Consider the following 23,519-nt stretch of genomic DNA (forward strand, 5'->3'; position numbering starts at 1 on the left):
CAGAGTACGTTGAATACGGTTCAGTTTCTTGCACAGACCCATCGTTTCGCGTCTTTAGACCTCAATGTATCGTCACGAGCCACAGGGTTTAATTTAGTTTTGTCTGTGTATGTTTTCTTGTCTCTGAAAGCCGTGGGTCCCATTGACTGCCATTATATGACTGACAGAATGCAACGGTTTGAGATAAAAATCTTCGTTTGTGTTCTACTGAAGAAACAAAGTCACCTACATCTTGGATGCACTGGGGGTAAGCAGATAAACATCAAATTTTCATTTTTGGGTGAACTATCCCTTTAAATCACCAAATTAGAATTACATGAATCAAAATAGAACACCTACTAAAAAGATATTTAAATTATTTACCTACATGTTATGTGACCCAACAGAGAACCGTGAACATGCAGATGTGATACTTAATTATTAAAATATTTATTTTAAAATCTCAGGGGTACTTTAAGTAAATATACTAGGTGAAATATGACAAAAAAGTTTGGGAATGCCTGCATTACATGTAAATAAGGAATAATGTGAATTTGTGTCTTTTAAAATTGTGCATTCCTTGAGTGAATGTCTACGAAACAAAAGACTTTCTGAGTGTATATAAGCAGTAGTCCATTTAAGAAAGGAACATTTAAAAGATTAAGGAGAACCAGTAAATTATGAATGATTTATTGCTATTGTGTGAATAATATGCAATCATGTAATCCATAAAACAGTAACTGTAGTCTGATTAAAATGTAATATAATCTAATTACAAGTACTTAATTTTTGGAATCTGATTACGTAATAATCCCGATAGTTACTACCCAGCTCTGACCTACACTTTGGTTGTTGTTGCAGGGTGCCGAATAAAATCAGTTGAAAACAGTGCAGTCAGATCTCCGGTCTTCCTCGTGTGTATTCTGAAACACAAATAGAATAATATATGTTATTATAGCATATTGTGGCATACATAACACAGAGCAGCTCAGTATGGCTACTGGTCCCATTATGGGAAGTGTCTCCCTTGTTATGGCACTGAACACGTGAAGAACGGCTTTGCTGACTTCCTGTGTGGAGCAGAATGTTTACATGCATCAAAACAAGACAACCAAGTACAACATTCTCATTTAAAAGACACGTTTGCCACCCAGTGGTGAAACCTGCTCTCTACGGCACAACAAATGGCTCACAAGTACTACAAACAAGACTTGAAAATCCCCAAAATCAGGTCAAAATGATTCATTTAAACAAAGTGTGAGAGCTTATTCTCAGTGTCAGTTTTAATTTATGCATGTTTTACATGTTCACAATTTTTCAGTCATGTCTGAATACAATTTAAACCTCTGATTGAATCCTAGGTAAAATACTGTAATAAAATTAAAAATATGGCAGGTGTGACAGGACAGAATCCCGATTTTAAAGGGGCGCTACAAACATTTAAAGTGTTTAATGCTAGCTACTTTTCATTTTATGTGATTTTAATTGTATACTGTATAAATAAAAAGGTTTTTAAAATATCACAAAATCTTGCATAATATGCTATATTTGTATACTACAGGTTCACAAATCACTGAAAACATAGACTTGTCTGCAAAGAAACTGAAATGTTGAAATACCTGCACCTGACAGTGAATGGTGCTTCCTGTGGCAATGCCAGAGTCTGTCATGTGCCAGGTGTCCTGCAGGGCGGCGCCAGATATCGCTGCACCTCTTCATCTGATAGTCGCATGAAGAATAGCTCCTGATTGAGCAAAAACAAGAGCTTCTGGTCACTTCCCATGCAAACTGCAGTCCTCAAAAAGGTATTTTTAAAATTCAGTATTATTAGCAGAAGACAACTTAAATCGAAAGCCTATGTACATGACCAAACATATAAACACGACAAAGTCTGCGGACAGGAGTTTTAATACCGTGATCATCTTCTTGATGGTTCCTACTGTCTGATGCAGGACCCCTCAAACGTGACCGAGATCCTCATGATGGGACCAAGTGCTTCTCAGTGTGTGAGATCAGTGGGGTCTTGGTATAACATGGGCGACTAGCTGGGATGTGTTGAGCTAATGTGTGCTAATTTCACAATGAATTCATAAAAACACAAATATTCAGATCAATATTAGACCACCAACTATAGCAGAAACCCATCAAAACAGAAATGAATCAACTCTCTTGAAACAAGCTAGTTTTTTCATCTTTGACTTGCAGTGAACTTCTTGTCAGAAACACTCTTAAACTCACCTTGAGAGTTTTATTGCAAATTTGCATGTGACCTTTCTCGCTTTCTGACTGTCTTTGAGTTTACACATTGCCAAGAGAAACAAGATACAAACACATCAGTTTGTCTTAGAAGATGACAATGAAAAAAGTGAAAAATGAGTGCTCCAGGGTCACATTTGTAAGTCTCTTTGGATAAAAGCGTCTAAATGTATTTATTTATTTGAAAATAGGCTTTTGAAGACACTAAAACACTTTTATCAGCTTGTGTTTTCTTTGTCTTGTGGTTCATGGCTAGTCGTAGCAAACCTATATAAAAAAAAAGGAACATAAACATTAATTGGAACATAAAAAGTGACACATTATTTAAAGGCTTTGCTGGATTAATGTCATTTAAATCAATTTGATTTGTATTTTCTTCATGTGCCCAGTAATTTCAAACAAATTTCCTATGAGAAGCAAAGTGGATATTCCTCCAGGGACCTGTGCTTGAAGACTCAGAAAAAAACTAAAACGATGTGTCTTGTTGGATAGATTTGTAGCTTACGCTAAAAAGTGTAATATCCAAGAAACATCTCCCAAACCCTGACATACAGATGTATTTGCGGTTTATTAGTGCAATAACAACGTGCTGCTTTAGCAATAGGCCTAAATGCAATGAGAATACTGGATGTTAAGATAATATTATTAATCATGTTGATTATTGCTACACTAGTGTTATTAATCTGTGTAGCCATTCAATTTGAATTATTTAATCAAATGACAACCCATGCATGCAGTAAATGATAAGATGAAGGCAAGAGAATTGAAGAAAGAAAAAAAAATTATAAAATGATAAAATAAATGCATTGTTTTACGGTAAATGGCTAGCTCAAAGTAGCTACACAAAACCTTTTAGTTTATTTGCTTTTGGTTTCCTATTACACTAACGTTTCAAAATATCAATTCAGGTTTGAAGAGGAAAATATTTTATTATTATTATTATTATTTTTTTAAAGTAACATTAGAAGCGTAAAAGATTTTCACTGCGCATGCGCACATTTCCAACATGGCGGCCGCGATGAAGTTGCACTGTCTTGAGGACTTTCCCTCACATATTCATCCTCTACACGTGCTTATCAACAAATCACAATTCACTCAAAAGTTTCCAGACCACGCTGGACCCACATACGCGTTGTTACTGTCCCCGACGGACTCGCAGTCCCCCTCGAATCGGGGTTTTTTGGTCTGCGCGCAGGCGACTCCAGAGGAAGAGACCGATGTAAACATTCCCACGTGCGTCGCTGTTTATGTGAGCAGATCTTTCCTCAAACACTACGGACTGAAGGAGCACTCACCGGGAACGCTTCGCCCACAGCCTCTGCTGCCGTTAAAGAAGATCGTGATCGGCGCTCGGACCAAACAAAGCTTTAAATGGGCTTCTTCGGAGAAGTTCTCCAATGCTCTGCTGATCCTGGCGTCCTGTCATGGACAGACTCTGCTGGCGAGACAAGGAGACGCTCTTCTCATTCCCTACCATCATCTACTGGGTGAAGAAGCCGCAGAGGTGCAGCAGTACCTGTCCGATGTGATGGTGCTGGAGTGCACCCCTGTCAGTCAGGGCAGGATAACAGCAGACACCTGCGTGGTGCTCTCAGACTGCAGAGATCTGGAGCTCAGCAGCACCAGCAGCATGCTCGCTCCCTCTCTCTTCGTCTCTGATTTTGCGCAGTATGCGAGCAGCTTGAGTTCTGGCAGCTCTTTGTTGAACAGTAAAGTGTTAGACTTCAGCGCTTTCTCACAGGCTCTTGAATGCAGACTTGATGTGCGCGTGCTAGACCTCCACAAACCTGGAGGAATGCTGTCTAGGCTCGAGCGCGATGGAGGACTGGATGTTGACAGCACTGTTTTTGTGAGCAAGAGCTTGCTGCTGAAGCTGGGTGTGTTTAACGGGGAGTGGGTCATTGCATCTGTCCCAGCGGAGAAGATGAAGAAGACCCAGAGTCCTGTTTTGGGCGACCTTGAAAGCAGCTGTAAAGCTCCCTGTAAGAGACAGGCTCGTGTTCATCTGGCTGCAGTCAAAGCGTTTGGCACAGTTAAGCTCCCAGACATGGATGTGAATGATAATGTGGGCTTGATTTCACCCGTTCAGTGGTTTAACCTGTCAGACGGGATGGCAGTGCCTGTTGGAAACAAGGCCATCAAAATTAAGGTGAAGCGTTAAAAATGGAAATCAGATTAGTTTGTTTATATCACGGTTTCGCTTCTAAGTTAACATTGGATCATTTGAAGTAATTTCATTAATTGGTTTGAGCAGATTTGCCATGTGCAAAAACATCTTTTATTTTCTATAGAAATATTCTGTGATATTATTGAGAACTCTTAATTCCTCACTTCTTGCCAATGCTTTAGTTGGTTGGTTATTTTATTTATATTAGGTTGTAATACGCAGTTATAATTTCAGATGTAAGATTAGACCTTGGTGAAAATATAGTTCACATTTTTGTGAAATATTATTGCATAACTGTTTTCTATTTTAATACACTTTCAGATGTAATTTATTCCTTTTATTAAAGCTGAATTTTCAGCAGCATTACTCCAGTCTTTCAACCCGATCTCATGGAAGTGCGTATAAATAGTATGCCAAATAAAACCAAAACTCGTGGTATTGATATGCAAAAATGGACTTTGGCATGTATATGATATGCAATGGGTAGGATGAGGGTTGTGGGGTAGATGCGTATCAAATCATATGCACGCCAACAAATTTCGTATCATATGCACGTGAAAACTGCATATTATATGCATGCCAAAGAAGATTTTTGCGTAACAATACCACGAGTTTTCATTTTTATTTGCCGTACTATATATACACACTTTCATGGGACCTTCAGTGTCACATGATCCTTCAAAAATCATTCTAATATGCTGATTTATTATCAATGTTTTTTTTTTTGGAACCTGTGATAGATTTTTCAAAAGTTTGGGGTCAGTAATTTTTTTTCTTTTTATTTCTGAAAGAAATTAACACTTTTATTTAGCAAAGATGTTAAATTGATAAAAAAGTGATAGTAAATGCTTGAATTATTAGACAATCTATTTTAAATAAATGCTGCTCTTTTTAAACTTGTTTTATTCATTAGAGAATCTTGAAAAATGTATCGGAGGCTCCAAAAAAATATGAAGCAGCAAAAAATGTTTTCAACACTGATGATAAATCAGCATATTAAAATGATTTCTGAAGGATCGTGACACTGAAGACTGGCGTAATGATGCTAAAAATTCTGCTTTATCATCACAGAAATAAATTATATTTTAAAGTATATGAAAAATAGAAAACAGTCATTTTAAATTGTAATAATATTTCACTATTTTAAGGTTTTTTTTTTCTGTATTGTGCTGTATATTTATAATTTTGTGACTATAAACGGTGAAGCTATAGAGATTTGCTGCATATTATATAAATCCTTTTCCACGAGTATTACAGTATGTGTGCTAATTAAATTAGTTTTACTTAATATCCAAATTTATATATAGAGAGATGAAATATAAAAACTTCTCTAAATTACATAAGCATGTAAATTTTTTCAAATGTTAGACTTCAAAAGATTGCTTCAACAGAAATGACTGTTTATTTAGTTGTGAAATTGCTGATAGATAGAAGTGCTAAAAATTGTAGTGCTGTCAAACGATTGATCACATATAATCATATATTATACACGCATGCATGTATATATTTAAGAAAAATGTTATGTTTATATATTAAATATTTTTATAAATATAATTATAGACATGTAAATATTTACAAAATATATACTGTATGTGTGTGTATTTATATATACATAATAAATATATTTTTTATTTATTTTGGATGTGATTAATCGCGATTAATCGTTTGACAGTGCTAAAAAATAGACACTCATTTAATACAATTTTTAATTAAAATGAACAAATAACAGCTCTGGTTATCGACTGCTGCTTGTCTCAGACTGGCCAGAGATTATTTATCACTCTGCCACTATATGGTAATATTCTGTGAGTGGATCAGATGTAAACAGATGTGTGATGTGGTTTAACTCAAGCAGCGGTGGAATAAGACGTCGTCTGAGGCCGAGTCTCAGATCTCTGTGAGCGCGTGTCGATGTGCAGCGCCGCCGTTTGCTAAAGAGCTGCACATTGAAGCCGTCATATCTCCAGACTACAACTCCCATGGACCCTTCGACAGCATCCTCCACAAACACTTCAGCTCACCCAGGTGCTCAGAGCGCATTTACAGTCATATGCCAACCATCTTCCTGGTTTTCCTGAGCGTTGTGTTTGTTTGCAGGCTTGTTCAGCGGGGGAGTATATTGGGAATCCCGTCAGAAGGACATCCTGATCTAGTAGTGAACAGCTCTGAAGGGATCCCCAGGTGCTGGTTTATCTTCAGCAGCTGCTTTAGAGAGCTTTGAAAGTCAGTCCTCATGCAGGTGTTGTGTTTCGCAGGTGGCCTGTGCTGTATTTCAAAGTAAAGCAGGTGTGTGGTTTTTCTGCTGAGGAGGAAGAGGTTTCTTCATATCTGGCTGACTCCAGTCACACTTCACTGTACATGGTGAGAAATGAAGACAATCACAGAGATATTAATAATAGTCCAGTCGGAATCTGCTCTGGTATACCACACAGTTAATATATGCAGGTGTGTTCAAGCTCTGATTGGCTGTCCACAGGGAGGCTCCGCCCACAGCCTGTCTCCCTGCTCTGTGCTGCAGAAGGGTTCGTCTTTCTGGACGAGTCTCAGTCCTCCGGGTCTGTCCAGCACTGTGGAGAAACTGTTCACTATCATCCAGCCTCACTTCAGTGAAAGGTCTGTATTGTGTGCATATTATGAATAAGGTGCTCACAACCTCAATATTCTAGTATTAAGGACACAAAGTCTCATTTGAAAACTAAGCAGATTCGTTTTGTGTGTCCTTCGTTCTGTTAGAAGAGTAAACAAACTTTTTTATTCCACGAAAGGTTCTTTAGATTATTAAAATGTTCTTCACACTGAGAAAAAATGGTTCTTTTAGGAACTGTTCACTGAAAGGTTCTTTGAGGAACCAAAATTGGTTCTTATGGCATCGCTGTGAAAACCCACTTTTGGAACCTTTATTTTTAACAGTATATACGTGACCCTGCAGCACAAGAGCAGTCATGAGTAGCACAGGTATATCTGTAGCAGTAGCCAACAATACATTGTATGGGTCACAAGTATACATTTTTTCCAAAAATCATTAGGATATTAAGTAAAGATCATGTTCCATGAAGATATTTTGTAAATTTCCTACCGTAAATATAACCAAACCTAATTTCTGATTAGTAATATGCATTGCTGAAAACTTAATTTGGACAACTTTAAAGGAGATTTTTTTTTTGCACCCTCAGATTCCAGATTTTCAAATAGTTGTATCTCAGACAAATATTCTCCTATCATAACAAACCAGACATCAATGGAAAGCTCAATTCTCAATTTCGAAAAATTGACCCTTATGACTGGTTTTGTGGTCTAGGGTCACATATATATTTGAAGGCCCTCAAACCCGTGTAGGCTAAAATATTTTATGTATTTCTTATAATTATAATTTTCAAATTGTGTTTATTAACAGAACCTGTTAATTATGAAGTATTGGTATATTAAACAAATTAACCACAATTAATTTTTGTGAATCCAGAACTTTATATTCTTCAATCAAATGATAGTTATTGAGGAAAAAAGAAACATGATTTTAGTTTATATCTGTTATGTTTAATAGCATTTGGATTTAGGTTAAAATTAGATTATTGTAATGTATTAATACTAGTGCTGTCAAAATTAGCGCGTTAACGCAGGCGATTCATTTTTTCAGCTCAATGCGTTAAAATTATTTAACACCGTTAACTCAGGGGCGGAGCCTAGGGTTGGCCACCCCACTCAACTGCTGTTTCTGGCTGTTTTTTCTCGACAAGAAGTGCATTTATTCAGTCGCAGAGCGTTTTTACGATCACATCAATCCGGAGACGTTTCAGACGCGCTCCAGCTTCACAGTCAAACAAGCGCGGAAACCGGCGCGTGCTGTAGCCTGCATCAATTCATATCAAAGCGTGAAATAAACTACGTGCATGCAATGTCGTGATCAGTTAAGGCATGACGTTACCAAAAAGACGATTAAAGCTGCCTTAACTGTGCGTGCATGTAATATGTTATATATGAGTTACATTAAGAACCTCTCTCTGAAATGGTTTTCCAAACTGTCCTGGAGCAGCCCAGCACTGTCTCCCTCATCTAACACACTCGACTCAACTCGTCAGCTCTTTAGAAGAGACTGAAATGGGTCAGAAAAGGTGATGAGAGTTCAGAGAAAATACGATGCGTGTAATAATCCACGTCACGTTCAGCAGCAACAGCTCTTAAAGAAATAGCAGCCAAAAACAACCTAATAACCAGCTGCTGTGATGTCTGTTCATCAAGAACAAAAGAGAAAAAGAAGAAATCAATAACTTTTATATAGCTGTGATTATTTATCTGTATTTACTTTAGTGTTTGATAACTATTAAATTTCTGTATATTTCTGCTGAGGGGCACAGGTAGCCTAGCTAAATATAACATTTACTATAATGGGTTATGTGAAGATTGTTTTAAGTTCACTTAAATTAGAAGTTATTAAGTCTAATAAATGTAAAAATTGATAGCTCTTAATTATAATGTAATGTTTAATGGCTATAGTCAATGGTTAAATATTAGGGGAATTTTTTTATAGGGAAATCAGTATTACTTGATATCAGTGATACTGGCCTTCAGTCTTAAAAAAGATGCCATTAAACAAATATAAAAAATATGTTGTTTCTACATTAATTTGAAGATTGAATGTGAAATTATTGCAATATAAAAGTATATTTAAAAACTTTAATGTTAGGTGGGATTAATCGCAATTAATTTCAGAAAAATGTGCGATTAATTCGTTTTTTTGTTTTTTCTTGATTGACAGCACTAATTAATACAAATGTATTAATTTACTTTGAGGTTATCCTGCTGCCTCCTTAAGAACCACAGCATTAGAAGACGTTTTAAGACGTAGTTGATGCTGTATCTTGTATTTGAGCTTTGCTGGAATGCTGCATTGATAAACATATTAAAATATTATTGCTGTTTAATTTACATAATATTTTTAAAATGATTCTCTTGCAGCTCTCTAATATTAAAAAGAGGATGTTCGGTTCTTCTGATGGGTCCGAATGGCAGTGGTAAAGTTACCGCGGTAAGAGCGGCTAGCAGGAGGCTACATCTGCATCTGATCAAGGTGATTTGTGATTACATCCCTTTTCTTGAGTTTTGTGTTTTTTCAGTTACGAGCATCAAAACCTTCCTAAGTTGTGTCTTTCATAAGTTCACAGGAAACAACCCATGTGAAAACTAACCATGGTTTTACGACAAATTAAACCAAAAAACCATGGTTACTATAGTTAAACCATGCTAATCACAAATTAATCATGTTTTTGCTACACTAACCATAGTTTAACCATGGTATTTGCAGTAAAACTGTGGTTATACAAATGGTAATCAAAGTGCCAAAAACAAACATGGTTACTACACTTTTACTACAATAAAACCATGGTTAATTTTCTTAAGGGACAACACTGTTGTTGAGTCTAGTAGAGTTTAGTGGAACATTAGCATGTTGCTAAGCTAATAAACACGAAGCATAAAAATACACAAATATTGAGTGAAACTATACATTTTAATCATACCATCTAACATATTTTCTTGATAGTTTTTTATTGACAATGAAGTCATTGTATATTTTTAGTCTACATTTCTTTATTTTTAATCTTGCATGATAATCTTGACCTTGAATAAACAATTTGTTTTCCTATGACTTATTATTTTAGTTACTCATTTGAGTTAAATTGCAACCACGTTCTACTAATTTGTGGCCAACTAAATTACATCAAGAGAGCAAAATGTCGCAGTGCTGACTCTATAATGGCCATATTCAATGGTGACGTTAAATATGCTGCTTGTCTAGTGTTATGGTATGAATGGAGCTGGATATGTGCTGGTGTGTGCAGGTGGACTGCGTCACTCTCTGCGCAGACACTGCAGCTGCCTGCGAGGCGAAGATGAAGTCCGTCTTTGCGAGAGCAGAGCTCCATCACCCGTGTGTTTTGCTGCTGAGAAACCTGCAGCTGCTCGGCCAGCCGCGGGACGGCTCCGAAATGGACTCCAGGGTCACCTCCACGCTCTGCCAGCTCGTAGCAGCTGCTCACGCCAGGTGAGGTGCCTACACGCCTGCAGCGCACAGGGATATTACAGACGCATGCTCCTCTTAAAGAGTTAGTTCACCCAATAATGAAAATTAGCCTGTTATTTGCTCACCCTCGAGGCATCCTAGGTGTATATGACTTTCTTCTTTCAGACAAATCCAGTCGGAGTTAAGCACCTGCTTACCCCCATTGTAACGCTTGGAAGGGCCAGGACTATTTTTTATATAACTCCGACAGGTTTCGTCTGAAAGAAGAAAGCCATATACACCTAGGATGCCTCGAGGGTGAGTAAATAACAGGCTAATTTGAATTTTTGGCTAAACTAACCACTTAACCTCTTAACTGTCACCTGTCCCCTCAGCAGGAAGTTTACTTCACTATATTACAAATAAATCCTAATCTAGTCGTGACAAACTATACATCGTTGTAAAGGTCTAAAATTACTTTCACAGACTTTTACATTAACTGTTCCCTCCTGGTGGACTGACCTGCCCAACTCAATCCCAGCAGCTGAGTCCTTAGCCATCTTCAACAAACGGCTAAAAACTTCTAATTCTGTTCTTAAAAAACAAACAAAAAAAAAAACATTATTTTTGTATTCTATTTGTTTTCTTTTTATTATACAATTAATAAAAAGCAAAAAAAAAAGGCGTCTAACACTAGCTTGCTCTGTTCTTTTTCTATTTTATCTATTTTTTTATTTATTATATAATTAAAAAAAAAAAGTTTCTACTTGTACTGTTTTAAGCTAACTGAGACTTGTTATAGCACTTGCATATCATTGCTCATTGCGTCCATTGTCCTCATTTGTAAGTCGCTTTGGATAAAAGTGTCTGCTAAATGACTAAATGTAAATGTCTAAAGGTCTCTGCACACTGAGTCCGAAATTTTCGCATGCGTTTTTTCGCATTCGCAATCTTAAAAATTCGTCACGCACAGACACCTTGCACACTGAGTCCGATGCGTTTTAATTAATCAGTTGCGAAAAAAATCGCAAAACTATACAAAATGTCTTCAAGCAGTGAGGATGATTTTGTTGTCCGCTCTATTTTTTAAAAAAGAAAAAGGGAATATTGGGTCCATCCAATCCTTAGATTGCGCAGAGAGGAAGGAGAGTTCCACCTCCTTATCAAAGAGCTGCGGGATTATCCCGAGAGATTCAAAGTTTATTTCAGGATGTCAGTGCCTCAGTTTGATACTTTGCTAGCGATACTGAATCCACATATTAAAAAGAAGACCACCAATTTCCGTGAACCAATTGATCCTGAACAGAGACTGTCTGAGGTATGGATACACACACACACCGAACTGTGGCATCGGAAAGGTGCGCGCCAGGCATAAAACAAATAGGCTACAGTAGTTCTTTATATTCTGTATCTTTGTATTCCGCAATTTGTTTGTCATAAAGTGCTCTGTGCTGCAAGACGAAGTGTATTAATTTGTCTGACACTATTTTGGATTTTGGCGTTCGCTTGTACGGTGGCTCTGAATTGTCAAAACACCTTCTCAAAGCATCTCAAAATGCTTTATACGGATGCGAAAAACGCAAAAAATCGAACCCGATCCGAATTTTTTTTTGACGGACGAATATTTCGGAGGCAGTGTGCAAACGTGATTGACAAAACGTGAGGTCGTATTTATTTTTCAACGTGCGAAAATTTCGGACGAAAAATTCGGACTCAGTGTGCAATGGCCTTAAGACTTCTAAATTGATTGATTTAAACTGAATTGAAAGCTTAAAATCTCAAAATTCATCCTTTGAAAACCATTTTAAAATCAGACATTGCATTCCCATGGAAATGCTACATCAAAATCATATCACAAAATGTTTTCGTTCATGCATTCTAAAAAATTTTTGTTTGGATAGTGCACTTTAGGGCTGGGCGATAAAACGATAACGATATGTATCGCGATAGACACGTGAACGATATCAATAAAAAATGTGTTCGATAAAACGTTCGATATTTTTTATTCTTCGTCGGAAGAAAACAAAGTTTGGTTGCATTAACAAAGGCACTCGCTCTCTGGTAACCTAGCAACGTAGGGAGTGACACGCTAACAGCCAATCATGTAACAGTATCAGGTTTGGTTGCGCCGTATCGTTGTCTCGTGTCTAAGTGCGCACACGCGGCTGAGAGTGCACGTCTGCAGCCAGACCCTATTGCCTGGTCTGCTGGATTCCTCTTCATAAGCAGAAAATGAGTGCCGCAGCGAGCGAGGAAATTGTAAATAAAAGAGAAAGTCAGCTCACCAGTATGGCAGTTTTTTGGATATTATAAGTCTGACCGTAGTCAGACCAAATGTCGTCTGCAAATTATGCAAGACCGTCGTCCCCGCCAAGACTGGTAATACCACGAACTTGATGTACCACCTTAAAAGCAATATCAATAATTATCGATATCGACCGATATGAAACACTGATATTGTGATACAGTTTTCAGCCATATCGCCCAGCCCTAGTGCACTTTCACGTCTTTGTTCAAAAATGGGAGTGACAGTTAAAGGATTGAATCAAAATCAATCAGATATGTGATGGTTTCCTTCTTTCTTCTGCAGTGTAGTGGTGTTGGGGTCTGTGAGCAGCCAGAGAGAGTTGTCCTCAGATGTGACTGCAGCGTTTGTGCACCAGGTGGCGATAGAGAGTCTGTCCGAAGAGCAGCGCAGGACGATGCTGGCCAGCCTCAGTGAGGACCTGATGATGGGAAAAGACGTCAATCTTGGCAAGATTGCCAAACAGACAGCTGTGAGACTATCATCTATCTCATCTTCGCATTCAAATTGACCACATGTACTATTTTATACACGTTCCTGGTTCAATTGTGAAACGTTTTGGAGCATATTATTCCAAAGATAAATGTGGAAATTGCTCTGCATCCAGTGAATTACCATATTATATCACTTTATGTAAGTAAATTTGATTGCCAATGTCGTTTCATGTTGACTATGTTTCTGTAGGGTTTTGTTTTAGGAGATTTTTGCGCACTCCTTACCAACGCTGGGAAAGCCGCTCACAGACGACTTCTGCAGACGTAGTAAGTCTTCTCCCTGCTGCTGACTTTCACTCCAGGCATTGTTTGTGACCGTTCTGTCGAATGGATCAGAAACAGGTGTGCTGTTTCTTCATGTGTAGTTCTCCAGCAGCGGCGAGTGAACAGGAAGAGGAGGATCTGTGTGTCTCTGGGGTGAGCGTCACGTCTGAGGACTTCAGCACGGCACTGGATATCCTACAGGAGGCACATTCACAAGCCATCGGAGCGCCAAAAGTACAGTTACCTTGTTTTTCCTTCAAGGAGTCATTTGTATTAAGCATACTTTTAAAAACAAGTTCAAAAACTATGTACTTTTAATAAACAGAATTTTATGTTTTTGCACACTTATATGCATGTTCATTGCAATTAGATGAAAATTTACCATATTTAAAATTTATATGAAAAGCAGAACTTAAGTATATCGTTATGTATTTTCATAATTACTTATTGTCTTGTAAATATGGTTTAATTGTGTTGCCGAATGTACTGACAAGCATTAATGATAAACTAAAATATACTCTAATGTTATTTCTATTGAAACTTGTATGTCAAGCATTTAAATATATAACACTACAATAACACAGTACAGTTAATAATCAACTGCTTTACATGCACTTTAGCATGTTAGTCAGCTCATCGTGTCGCTAGTAGAGATGTAATGGGCTGAACATTTCTTATTACTATTATAATGACCAAAATTATCACGGTATTGTTAAAATGTGCAGGAAATGTTCAAAAAGTACTGACACATAAATTGTTTTACCAAGTTTTGTTTTTAAAATCAACAAACAATAATAAAAATTACCTTTTGTTTGCATAAACACTAAAGCAATAGCATTACCAATGATACGTCTGGATATTAAATGACAATATGACTGAATCAGCTTATCTAATAGCATGTATGAAATGTTCAAATAAAGCTGAGAAAAAGATTAATAAAATGGTAAACCTCACATTTCAGCCTTTAAATAAAGAAAAGGGTTAAGGCAAAATGACAATTGATTAATAAATGACTATATGTATTTTATCTGCTCCATAAACAATTCTAGATACTTTATCCGAATTATTTAAACGTGTAGAATCCATAAGCTTGTTTTTCAACAACTGGTCTAAATTTACAGCAGGGCATACAAACATACAAATTCGGTTAATTTTTTGGCCAGACAAAACCTGCTGCACACAGGCTGAATGTGAATGTAAGTGTCTGTAAATCTAGTCTCTGACACTAGGTGGCGCTTATGGAACAGCAGAATTACTGCATTTTCCCGTTACCTCGTGAACAAAGCAGCATTGCGATTAAAACACTACTTTATTGAGTATTAAATGGAGCGAAGATGAAAACGAAATGCCATTGAATCTTTTCTAAAGACAGTCAGACTGATACATTCATATAATTAATTAATTAATATATTCATTTGTATAATTCCCTTGGCACTCTTTTAAAACCTCCCAGCTTTCCGCCATGTTCTCACACAAAACCAAACTACTCTGCATGCTGTTTATTGATTTTTGCGATAACTGCGGTAATCAAATACGGCTTTAGTAAAATATGAAACGGTAAAACTACCCATGGGGAATTTTATCATGTTTATTGTCAAACCATTAATCGCTCCATCTAGTCGCTGGTTAGTCTCTGGTCTGGCTGTGCATTCATGTGTTTTGGAGGTGTGGCTTTGGAGAGTGATTTGCAGGGAGGGTGGAATCTTATGCTTTCAAAGCTAGCTTGCTATTGCTATTCTCTTACCTACCCTACCTTAAAGTCATAAACGTTCACCCAGAAATTAAGATTGGGCCTTAATGTACTATTTACATAACTATCAGTAAAATGTCATGCTCTAAAGCTGTGGTCATAGTTTGTCCTCTCTTCCTCATTTCAGATCCCGTCAGTCAGATGGCAGGACGTCGGTGGACTGCAGCAGGTTAAGAAGGAGATTCTGGACACGATTCAGCTTCCTCTGGAGCATCCAGAGCTGCTCTCGCTGGGGCTGCGGCGCTCCGGCCTGCTGCTCTATGGGCCGCCGGGCACCGGAAAAACCCTGCTGGCTAAAGCCGTCGCCACAGAGTGTACCATGACCTTCCTCAGGTGACTGCATTACTTTATTTGAGTTTGAAATATTCGAGAGACTGGTTAGAGAACATAATGTCATGTTAAGAGTGTGTTTGGTGTTTGTTTTCAGTGTGAAGGGTCCTGAACTCATCAACATGTACGTTGGTCAGAGTGAGGAGAACATTCGAGAGGGTAAGAGTAATGAAATAAACTACTCCTCTCAATCTGATGATCCATTTCAGCTGTTTATTTTATTGAACATGTTACCATTTCTCTCTCTCGGTGTCCGTCAGTGTTCAGTAAGGCCAGAACCGCTGCACCCTGTATCATTTTCTTTGATGAGCTGGACTCTTTGGCTCCCAATAGAGGCCACAGTGGAGACTCAGGAGGGGTGATGGACAGGTCAGCATCACAAGATATGTGCAGATACTAAACTACAAATAATCTAACAGCACCAGTTTTTAGGGATGCACCGATATGAAAATTCTGAGCCGAAGCCGAAAATTGTGGATGCACTTGGCCGAAACTGAAATGCTTTGTAGTAATTATTTATTATTTTATTAAATAAAGTAATTTATATGACTTGTTTATGAACTCAATAATTTTAATGACACTGAATAAAAATAATCGCACATATTGAAAGTAACACAATATTAAATATAATTGTTTTTATTCAGTTCTATGCACATTCATAGAGTGGAATATTGAGCAGAGCATCACACCGACAATGGCTGAGAGAGAGAGACCTGTGCACTTAATACTGCCAGGTGCTGTGGAGCAGCATATATTTCCAGCTCATATTTTTGGCCAATAATTTTCGGTGGCTGAAAATTCAGATTCATTAAAAAAGAATCAGCTCGTTCATGAATCAGGTACGCTATCCTGTCTCAGGATGTCTTCGAGGAAAAAATTTCATGTAGTGGAGTAAAAAGTAAGATATTATTATTTGGAATTTAGGGACGTAAAAGATTCCCAAAATCAAACAAACAAACAACAACAACAAAAAAATTTAAAAATATATTTTTTATATAATGCTTAGACACACATTCTAATGCACATTGTTTCAAATATAATATCTCCATATCTTCATGCCGTACAGTTGCATTACGTAGATTAGAGCTGGGTGATAATATAGTTACATTTGCGATTATACAAAAAAATCCATCAGTTGAGATTTGCTGTATAGCATATTTTACGTAAGTCCATTGTATACGTAAGCAATAAGGTATGAGAGGCCGTGCTGTATTGTCAATGAGTCACAGCTGAAGGGCATTGTTAGGCACGATGCGAAGAGGAAGTTATAAATGTAGATGCTTATACATACAAGTTTATATATAGAGCTATGTGATAATTGTATTTAAATCTTCGACCGCAGAGTCAAGATTTTCTATATAATATATATTGCTTTACATGAGCATTTTGTATGTAGGTAGATAAAGTTGGGTATACTTACATATCCAACTTTATAGAGCTATGCAGTAATATAGTTTACATTATGATATCAACAATTAAGCAGTTGAGATTTCTTATATATTACTTTGTGATTATACGCCTACTTATAGCAATTGTAGATTGGAGTTATTTTCTATATAGTGTATTGGAGTTTTAGATATTAAAGATTATGGAAATTTTGCTCAATTTATAACAATTTGATATAGTTACAAGCTTAATTACTAGTACAGCAACAAAGTAAAAATAATTATTGCCCACCAGTACTAGAAGTAATAAAAAATATGTTATGGTTACTTCACACAGATTAGCCTTATTTGAATTGATTTTACATCATTGATTCTGTTACTTTCCCATTTAATGCTGTGAAATCCAGTGGCCAAGTAGTGCACAACACAACGAAATCTCCACAACACAACGAAATTAGCACAACATAATGAAATCTCCACAACACACTGGAAACAAGCCGCAACACAGCCAAATTAGCACAACACAACGGAAACAAGCCGCTGCACAGCGAAATTAGTGCAACACAACGAAATGAGCACAACACAATGAAATTAGTCCTATGCGTTGTGTCGTGGCGATTTCGTTGTGTCGTGGCGATTTTATTGTGTCGTGGAGATTCCGTTGTGTAGATTTCATTGTGTCGTGGAGATTTCGTTGTGTCGTGGCGATTTTGTGTCGTCGTGGCGATTCCGTTGTGTAGATTTCATTGTGTCGTGGCGATTTCGTTGTGTCGTGTTGATTTTGTGTCGTCGTGGCGATTCCGTTGTGTAGATTTCATTGTGTCGTGGCGATTTCGTTGTGTCGTGGCGATTTCGTTGTGTCGTGTTGATTTTGTGTCGTCGTGGCGATTTTGCGTCGTCGTGGCGATTTTGTTGTGTCGTGGCGATTCCGTTGTGTAGATTTCGTTGTGTCGTGGAGATTTTGTGTCGTCGTGGCGATTTTGCGTCGTCGTGGCGATTTTGTTGTGTCGTGGAGATTCCGTTGTGTAGATTTCATTTTGTCGTGGAGATTTTGTGTCGTCGTGGCGATTTTGTTGTGTCGTGGCGATTCCGTTGTGTAGATTTCGTTGTGTCGTGGAGATTTTGTGTCGTCGTGGCGATTTTGCGTCGTCGTGGCGATTTTGTTGTGTCGTGGAGATTCCGTTGTGTAGATTTCATTTTGTCGTGGCGATTTTGCGTCGTCATGGCGATTTTGTTGTGTCGTGGCGATTCCGTTGTGTAGATTTCGTTGTGTCGTGGAGATTTTGTGTCGTCGTGGCGATTTTGCGTCGTCGTGGCGATTTTGTTGTGTCGTGGAGATTCCGTTGTGTAGATTTCATTGTGTCGTGGAGATTTTGTGTCGTCGTGGCGATTTTGCGTCGTCGTGGCGATTTTGTGTCGTCGTGGAGATTCCGTTGTGTAGATTTCATTTTGTCGTGGAGATTTCGTTGTGTTTTGGAGATTTGAAATGTGTATAATGGCTAAAGGACTGATGCATCATGACAAGCCAGGTTTTGCCATGTTTTATTATTAGGGTTGTGTCGCAGCTTTTAGCAGAGCTGGATGGTCTTCACTCATCTGGAGACGTCTTTGTGATCGGAGCAACTAATCGCCCAGATCTACTGGACCCATCATTGCTCAGGCCTGGCAGGTAAATACATTCAGATTCAGTTGCTTTTCAGTTTGCCTTGCATTCTTGCAATGTTTTTTGTCTTTCCAGATTTGATAAGTTAGTGTATGTGGGTGTGAATGAAGACAGAGAGTCCCAGCTGCAGGTTCTGAAGGCGATCTTGCGCAGGTGAGTGTGCTCATCATCAGTCTCCTCTCTCTCTGTGCTGGAGTGTGTTTGCTGCTGACTCTCTGCTGCTCTTCTGCTTGGAGGTTTAAGGTGGATCCCAGCGTGTGTCTGTCGGAGGTCGTGGAGTCCTGTCCTGCTCAGCTGACCGGAGCCGATCTCTACGCGCTCTGCTCGGACGCAATGATGTGTGCCATCAAGAGGAAGATTTCACGAATCACTGAAGGTATGTGGAAAATCAACCAGTGAAGGATGAACGGCCTTTTTTGATTATGTGACTCAAGGGTGAGTGACCATAAATGCCAAATGTCACATAAAATGCCACAGAGTGTTGTTGGTCATTACACACATAAATTAATGTTGATATGTATGTGACTGCTCAAAACAACATCTTTAAAGCGAACTGATCTTAGAATGTCTTCATTGTTTTCTTGGTACCATGCCACATAAAGGAGAATGTTATTTCTTTATAAATGACAAGCTTTTTTCTTTCAGAAATCATTTTAACTTGATGGCTTGGTGCTCAGTTATTATCCATTTTAATTGGTTCTTAAAAACTGAATTTGTTTTTATATATATAATACAGTAGTCAACATTTGAAGTGAATCAAAAAAGTTCATTAAAGTTGTCCTAAGACAAGAACGGGTATTGTTTTGGTTTTAGGACAACTTTGATAAAAGGTTTTGATCCACTTCAAAGGTTGACTACTGTATGGAGAATAGAAGATTTAAAAGAACAGAATTTACTTGAAATACAAATCTTTATAAAGGTCTTTACCATCAGTTTAATGTGTTCTTTATGAATACAAGTATTATAGTATATTAAATTATATCATATGTTATATTATATTATATTTAGTGCTGTCAAAATTAGTGCGTTAACAGTTTAACGCGTTAAAATGATTTAACGTTGTTAACGCAGGGGCGGAGCTTAGGGTTGGCCACCCCACTCACAACTGCTGATTCTAGCCATATGTCAGAAAACAAATCTTCCTGTCCTGTGCTTGTAGCGTGTGCTCTTCAGTTGCATGCCCAAATGTAGTGGTGCACGCTGTAGCCTGCATCGTTTAAGCGTGAATGCTTGCGTGTCAGATCTGCGTCATGTTCAACAGCGGCAGCTCTTAAAGTAATGGCAGCCAAATAACATGTCTGTTCATCAAAGAACAAAAGAAAAAAAAGATCAAATCAATCATTTTTGTAGCTTTAAATATTCATCTATATTTAAATTTAAATGTAGTGTTTGATAACTTTATTCAATTTTAGTATATTTCCTACTTGCTGAAGGGCACAGGTAAATGTGACATTTATTATAATGCGTTTATGTGAAGATTGTTTTAAGTTCACTTAAGTTAGAAGTTTTTTTTTTAAAGTCTAAAAAATGTTAATATTGATAGCTCTCAATAATACTGTAATGCTGAATGGCTATAGTCAATGGTTAGATATTAGGGGAAAAAGGACAATTTCCTAGAGACATCAGCAGTTTTGTTATGAGTATCAGTCTTAAAAAAAGATGCCATTAACAAATATTTAAAATATTTTCTACATTAATTTGCAGATTGAATGTGAAATTATTGCAATATAAAAGTATATTTAAAAACTTTAATGTTAGGTTCAATTAATCACGATTAATTGATTAATTTCAGGAAAAAAATGGTGATTAATTAGTTTTTTTAAATCAGTGGACAGCACTTAATTAATTAGCACTTAATTACTGTTCTTAAATGTAGCCTTGCTGAACACCAGACTTCTTAAAAAAAAAAAAAAAAAAAATATATATATATATATATATATATATATATATATATATATATACGTTTAAATAATTTGAATTATGAATAATTACAGTAAATACAATTACACATAATGTAGCTATACATAAAACATTTTCCTTTCAATAATAAGTCACTTAAGTCTTAGGGATGGGACAAAAAATCGATTCACTTAACTATCGCGATTGTTTTTTATTTACGATTTTAAAATATATATATTTTTTTATATCAGAATCGATATTATTTCATATTAAATACATTGCTTTATTTTAGTCCTTGCTTGTATACTAGGCGGAGGAAAGTTACCTCTTTTATTTCAGCAGACGGCGATGTGTTTCTCATCTGGTGAAAAAATGGGTCGCGGAGTGTTACGGCCAAAGAAACGACATCAACAACAAAAAACGTATTTCTTAATGTTTTTCTGATGCGAGACTTTTATTTTAAAAGACGTGCATGAAAGCGGTTGACGCTTCTGTCAGATGCAGTTTAAGTAAAGAGTACCTGAGAAAAGCGCCCTGTCCCGATTCAGCATCTGCGGTCAGATGAGATGTTGACACGCTTAATGTCAGTGTCATTATTCTATCGTTATTTCTTTAACTTGTTACCAGATAAAAAGTCTCTCACCTCAGAAAAACGAACTATCATGTCCTACCAGATGTTATACCGTGTTCGTAGCGCGCACTCTTCAGTAGCCTCGCTGTATATCACTTCACTAATAAAGCGCAGAAACTACGAGCATGCAACGCGTGAAATACAAGTACAGTACCGACAAATCACGTAACTGTACTGCGTGTGTTAGCTGGGAAGGATTTGCATGAAGATACGATATTCATTCTATTCAGGAGCAGTTTCCACATTTCATTAACGGTTCAAAAACAAAAAATTAAAATTGCAACACAGCAATATCGAATCGCAGTACTTGTAGAATCAAAATTTTTTTTAAAATCGCAATACATATCGTATCGGCACTCAAGTATTGTGATAGTATCGAATCGGGAGGTAAACAGTTCTACACCTGAGATCTTTATTGGTTAAAGTTTAGAGGATAGAGGTATGTTTAAACCAAAAGAAATTAAAAGTATGTTTTATGCATGAAACCCATGTGTCCATATTCCAGCTACTCACTCTGAGCCTAAAAACAAACTCTACGCAAATACGTGAACACAAATGCAGTCCTTCATTTTCCTCCTGTGCTTTGGCAATGTGTTGGTCAAGCGTTCACGTCTGCTTGAGTAGAGGCTGTTTCTGGCCTGACTTCTTTCTCTACTTGCCTTCACTCTTTCTTCATCTCTGTGTCTGTGGTGCAGGTGTGGATTCAGAGGCCAGCGCTCTGACTCTGTGTTCAGAAGACTTCAGACAGGCTCTGGCAGGCCTTCAGCCGTCCGTCTCTGAGCAGCAGCTCAACAGATACAAGCTCATCCAGCAGAAATTCACCGCCAAATAGCATCCCAAACATCTGAAAACACCTAACTTCTGAAGCTAAACGTTTTGCACTGTGTCCTAACCAGACCCGGTGTGATAAAGCTACTCTCATTGGCCCATATAACTAAATATGAAATATCGTTGTGATTGTGTCATGTTTCACTTTCAGTGAGCACAGACACAGGGAACGTGTTGCTTCACATCTGGTTAGGACACAGAATGGGTCAAATGTGTAGTAAGTCGAACCTGCTCGTGTTTACTTTCTTATCCCGCAGGATTTCTTTGCATCTTCCTTAATGGGTTTCATATTTAATGCTTGAATGGAAATCAGTCAGGCTGAAAAAAGCAAATGAGAAACTAGAAATGAGATTAAATATAATAAACTGATTTCTAACTAGCACTGCAAAAACTACAACTAAAGATAAACTTCAGCTAGAGTGTGTGTGTGTGTGAGTGTGTGTGAGAGAGAGAGAGAGAGAGAGAGAGAGATGAAAGGTGCTTAATTCATCCACAGGGCTTTGATTTTTACATATTGGCACACATTGGTCACACTTTATATTAAGTGCTTAGTTTTGGATAATTTAATTCTTAATTAATTTGCTATGCAAATGGAATAAAGAGCTGATGTCCGTTGTTTGATTTATATCTGTATATTTTTAGAAATGTTTTATAACTGTGTAATTACTACTTTATTACTATGTTGTTACTGCATACATGTAACAAAGGACAAATGGGACAACTTAATATAAAGTGTTACCTTGTTTATTCAAAGAATTACTGAAAATAATCTTAAAATGCTCTGAAATTAAACGTGTGTTCTTCAAACAAATCTGTGTGTCTGCTTCGACAATATAAGACAATATGAACACAAAAGACAGAACTGTTTCTCAAAAGAGAAAATCAGTTTGAAACTGTGCAAGCATCTGTTTGGACTCGTTGTGCTGTAGCTTGTTGCTGGAAGCAAGTGTGATGGTGAATCTCACCAAAAATGTCATATTTCACCTCAAAATCAGATGAAACGAAACAAGTTTGAAAATATAATTTATCAAATATAATATTTATAAAATCATTTATATTTTGCTTAAAGAAAATTGTATTCAAGTAATTAAAAATAGTGTATTTATACTTGATAGCTTTTGTTTTTTATATAATGCGCCCAGACAGGATGAATTTTATTAGTTATTACCTATTGAGAAAAAATAAAATCCTTTTCGTGATAATTTTGGGGTAAAATGTGTGGAAAAATGTAACCAAAACTCCTAATTGTCCTAAAAAATGGTCGTTTTCTTAATGCAAAATATAATTTCTTATTTTTAGCATGGATTTTGTGTGATATATTAGCTAGACTTGACATGCTTAATGAGATTCACCATGCGGTGTTTTTATTAATTATGTGGACGTGTTTGATAACCAATTATTTATATAAATTACGTCAAATAGCTGCTTGATTTTTTTTTCTTTTTTTTAAATAAAAATACTCATGTTTCTATGATAATTATAATTTTTTTGGTTAAATGATAATGGGGCCACATAATGGTCTATTTGGATTAATATAACACATTTTTTCATTGGATATTGACATTTAAATTAA

General features: G+C 37.0%; 1 protein-coding gene across 2 annotated transcripts; it reads left to right on the forward strand.

Annotated features, from left to right (window-relative positions):
* Nucleotides 1-3,223: 3,223 nt before the first annotated feature.
* On the forward strand, nt 3,224-22,754 carry LOC306874514 (peroxisomal ATPase PEX6-like; the record flags this gene model as incomplete). 2 transcript variants are annotated; one of them, XM_079424629.1, is made up of 17 exons in its annotated part: nt 3,224-4,384; nt 6,258-6,427; nt 6,500-6,583; nt 6,658-6,763; nt 6,879-7,015; nt 9,356-9,467; nt 10,237-10,439; nt 12,988-13,174; nt 13,387-13,463; nt 13,562-13,694; nt 15,338-15,543; nt 15,638-15,699; nt 15,801-15,909; nt 18,478-18,594; nt 18,664-18,741; nt 18,825-18,964; nt 21,814-22,754. In XM_079424629.1, the coding sequence occupies 17 exons, from the start codon at nt 3,242-3,244 to the stop codon at nt 21,948-21,950; spliced, it is 3,201 nt and encodes a 1,066-aa protein (XP_079280755.1). In that variant the 3' UTR covers nt 21,951-22,754. The 2 variants fall into 2 exon arrangements, with proteins under 2 accessions (XP_079280755.1, XP_079280754.1); XM_079424628.1 differs by having other exon boundaries at nt 3,242-4,384; nt 6,258-6,583.
* Between the last annotated feature and the right edge of the window lie 765 nt (nt 22,755-23,519).

This window comes from Barbus barbus, assembly GCF_936440315.1.
Source record: "Barbus barbus genome assembly, chromosome: 9".
Taxonomy (NCBI): domain Eukaryota; kingdom Metazoa; phylum Chordata; class Actinopteri; order Cypriniformes; family Cyprinidae; genus Barbus; species Barbus barbus.